Raw genomic sequence first — 3,761 nt, forward strand, 5'->3', positions numbered from 1 at the left:
GGGTGTGATCCCCCCCAAAAAAAAGAATTATGAGAAAGAGATCATTTCTCCCCCATGTTCACGGAAAGTGAACACCTATGCAGTCACCCTGAAATCTAAAAGACCACCAGCTTTCCACACTGGGAGGGTGGGGGAAGGGTGAGCGTCAGAGAAGCCAAGGAAGGAAGAAGGAAGGGATCATCCCCCTGAACCTTTCTTGTGCCTACAGTCAGAGGGGTGCAATCTTGAGTGGGGGATATATAAAAGTGAGTTTTATCTGCTTCCTAATTATGTCTGTAATTGTAACAATATATTCATAAAAAATTCAGAACTTCTTTTGTTTTATCTTTTATTTATTTACTTTATTTTCGGTCGGCCCAGGATCTATTCCTTCGCCCCTCTCGGAGAGCTCGGCAAGCTACCCAGAGTATCTCACCCATAGAGCAAAGCCTGGCAAGCTCCCTGTGACCTCTTCAATATGCCAAAAACAGTAACATCAAGTCTCAAAATGGAGACGTTACTGGGCCCACTCGAGTAAATCGATGAACAATGGGAGGACACTGCAATGCAGTGCTCCTTTATTTTAGTATTTGGGCCTCACCTAGCTGGCCTTAGGGGATAATGCTTGCTTCATGCTCAGAGAAAACCCCGAAAGGGTTACAAAATCGAGGAAAATTGGTTGAACATACATAATCGCTAAGAATATACAAACAGTGTCCAGGAACAAGCAGAACATTTCGGCACTAGAGAAAAGCAACTAGTGAGCCCGCACATGAATATTTTGCAATGTCTTAGAAAATAACTTTATGACGAAAGGAAATATGAATCTAAAAATGTCTGTACTTAAAATTTTCTTATTAAAAATAGACATAAAGATACAAAATAATTGGTCTTGCATTATAAAGTGTTACAAAATGGGAACATTTCTTCCGCCATCTTCCTTAAGTATAACATCTGATGCAAAGAATTCCAAATTTAGAAAACCACCAGCTGTCCACATGAAGGAAGGGGGGAAGCCCAGAGTGTGCTCACCCCTCCTCTGCCCTCCCCGAGCCCACAGAGAGAGGGGCGCAGTCCGGCCCCACGCGGAAGTACGGCTTGAGCTCTTCAGCAAAGGACTCGGTGAACAAGTGCAGGTGAGACCTGTCGGCGGCGTTGTAGAAGGAAAGCTGTCCCAGCTCCCAATCCAGGTAAACGCCGATGGCCGTGGGTTGGTCCCTGAGAGCCAGAGGCACCGCCCCCGCACTCACGGCCAGGTAGTCGCTATCCTGCAGCTGCAGTGTCCAGCATCTCTTGGGAACCGCCAGGGGACGCGAGGTCTGGGCCGAAGGCGCGACGCTGCACACGCCCACGGCCCACTCGGGATTGGCGCCCACCTGCACCTCCCAGTAGTGGCGGCCAGAAGCGAAGCCCTCCCGGCCCAGGACCACCAGCTGGCCGGTGTCATCACAGGATTTGGTGCCCCCATCCCCTTTGGACCTCTTCCTCACGCAGGTCACCGACTGGAGGTCCTGGGACACTCGCAGGCTGGGGTGGGCCGTGTCGGGGTCCAGGCTGATGCTCTCTTGGAATCTCCGGATGATGCTGTTGAGCGCCGAGTGCAGAGGAGGGAGGCTGTAGGCCACGGGCCTAAAGCGCAGGGGCTGCACGGCCGGGAGCTGCAGGCCCGCACAGCGCTGCTGCAGGCCCCTCACGCCCCTCAGCACCATCTCCTCGGACATCACGCTCTGCTCCGCCACATCCCGTCTGAGGTCTTCCAGCTCCCAGATGTGGTCCGAGTAGGCCTCCAGGTTGTCCCTGAGCTGCTGCTGCAGGCGTTTGTCCTCTTCTGTCAGCCTGCAGAGCGCGGCCTCGTGCTCACGCTCCACAAACTGGGTGAGCTGCTCAAATTCCGAGGCCAGCTGACTCCTGTGCTTTTCCCCGTCGGCTCTCAGCTGCAGGAGGTTTCTGTCTTGGGCGACATCTCGCTTCTGCACCTCTGCCAGCTGCTTCTTCAGGGACTCGATGCAGTCGCTGAGCCTCTGTCTGTGATGAGCCGCTGCCTCAGCCACGGACCTGATGTGGTGGCCCTGGTGGGCAGGGCCCTGGGCACACAGAGGACACACCAGCTCCTGGTCATCCTCGCAGAAGAGGCTCACTCCCTGCCTGTGCTCCTCACAACTGCCCTCCTCTGCCGGTGCCATCTCGCTGCTCCCAGAGCTGTGCAGTAGCATCGCCAGGTCCACCAGCCTGCCCAGCTGGGCGTTGGCACTGACGCGCATCTCCTGGCGGGACTGCCGGCACACGGGACAAGGGAATGTGTCCTTCAGGTCCTTCCATGACATGCGGATGCAGGAGTCACAGAAGCTGTGGCCGCAGTCGATGGTGACTGGGTCATTGATGTATTCCAGGCAGATGCGACAGATGAGGTCTGGCTGCATTTTGGCCAGGGCTGCTGACACCTCCTCCATCCTCGGATGTGGGAAGGGCAAGTCGGGAGTGATTTTCCTCAGACAGTTGAAACCCTCAGGCTCTCTCCTGCCAGGAAAACAGTTACACACTCAGTCATTTGTCCTGATCTCATCTATGGATGTGTCTCTCTGATGACCAGCACACTTCTAGACTCAAGGGCTTCTCCAAGTGTACTCTCCTAAGACCAATCGAACTGCTGGAGCCTAATGCATTAGGGTTCCCTTTTCAAATAATATTGCTTCATAGATGCCAACTCTCTGTGAATGGGAAAATGACCCCATTCACATCAGAGAAAAGGGAACTTAATTCTGGGACTCAGTAAAAAAAAAAAAATAATAGATACCAGATAGTCAAATAGGTGCCCCCTAGAACCTGCACCAAGTGCGCACGAAGGATGCTGTGAAGTTAATTAAGCTCTGGCCCAGCAAGAAGCACATCCCCCCACCCACTGTTTCATCTCTCTGCCCCACCACTGCCCCACATAAGGCAACAACTGTGATGATCACTACTCACCTTGGTCCTGATTCTATCCCTGCACAGTGCTCGGTGCTGTTGGTGAGCTGCTCTCCTTGCAGGATACAGACTTCAGGCTGGCACTGCTTGCCCTGCACTCAGCACAGCATTTATATACATCCTAGGGTAGGGCTCAGGAGAACCACCCTGCAGTAGGGTGGGGCTCAACTCACGGGATTCTCAGAGGGCTGAGTTATTTCCCAGACCTGTATTTTGTCACAAGGTCCATGTTCCATGTTCAGGGAACTAGCTTTCAGGGGAAGCAAGCCCTTCTTCAATTGTCTTCATTTTCCACATCCCATCCTTGTGTAGGAAAAGTAGAAATGATAAATAAACTAGAAACTGAGCGCTGTTGGCATCAGAGAGATAGTGGAGACTGTAAGGTGTTTGCCAGGTGTGATCCTTGAGCCCAGAGGCAGGCAAGTACCCCCAAGCTCTGTAGGGTGTGTGTTCCCACCATAAAACAAATAAACAAAGAGGCAAATAAACAAATACTGAAGTGCCAGACTGCACAGCAGGCTTGTTTGTTTTGCTTAGTTTGGGGTCACAAAGAGCTGGGATCAGACTTACCTTGGGCTCTATGCTCAGGGGTTACTCCTGGCAGGGTTTGAAGTACCTACCAATTGTTTTCCAGCAGAATAAACTGGATCAGCTGTGGGGAAGACAGGAACCTTAGTCTCTATTATATTGCTGACCTCAGAATTTTTATTTAATTTTGTTTTGTCCTGAAATTCAATGTGTTAAACATCATCCCAGAGACTTTTGTGCTGTTTTTTTTTTCTGCCACATCTAGCAATGCTCATTGCTTATTCTTCATT

At 51.5% G+C, this 3,761-nt stretch overlaps 1 protein-coding gene across 1 annotated transcript; it reads right to left on the minus strand.

The window, feature by feature from the left end:
* Positions 1–1,007: 1,007 nt before the first annotated feature.
* Positions 1,008–2,429, minus strand: LOC130020482 (tripartite motif-containing protein 75-like). The gene has a single exon (XM_056111086.1). It carries the CDS (start codon positions 2,427–2,429, stop codon positions 1,008–1,010), a length of 1,422 nt encoding a protein of 473 aa, XP_055967061.1.
* Positions 2,430–3,761: the final 1,332 nt, after the last annotated feature.

This window comes from Sorex fumeus, unplaced genomic scaffold, assembly GCF_029834395.1.
Source record: "Sorex fumeus unplaced genomic scaffold, SorFum_2.1 ptg000012l, whole genome shotgun sequence".
Classification (NCBI taxonomy): domain Eukaryota; kingdom Metazoa; phylum Chordata; class Mammalia; order Eulipotyphla; family Soricidae; genus Sorex; species Sorex fumeus.

Excerpts from the sequence above, each read along its gene's own strand:
- LOC130020482 (XM_056111086.1), bottom strand. The coding sequence starts at position 2,429 with ATGGAGGAGGTGTCAGCAGCCCTGGCCAAAATGCAGCCAGACCTCATC.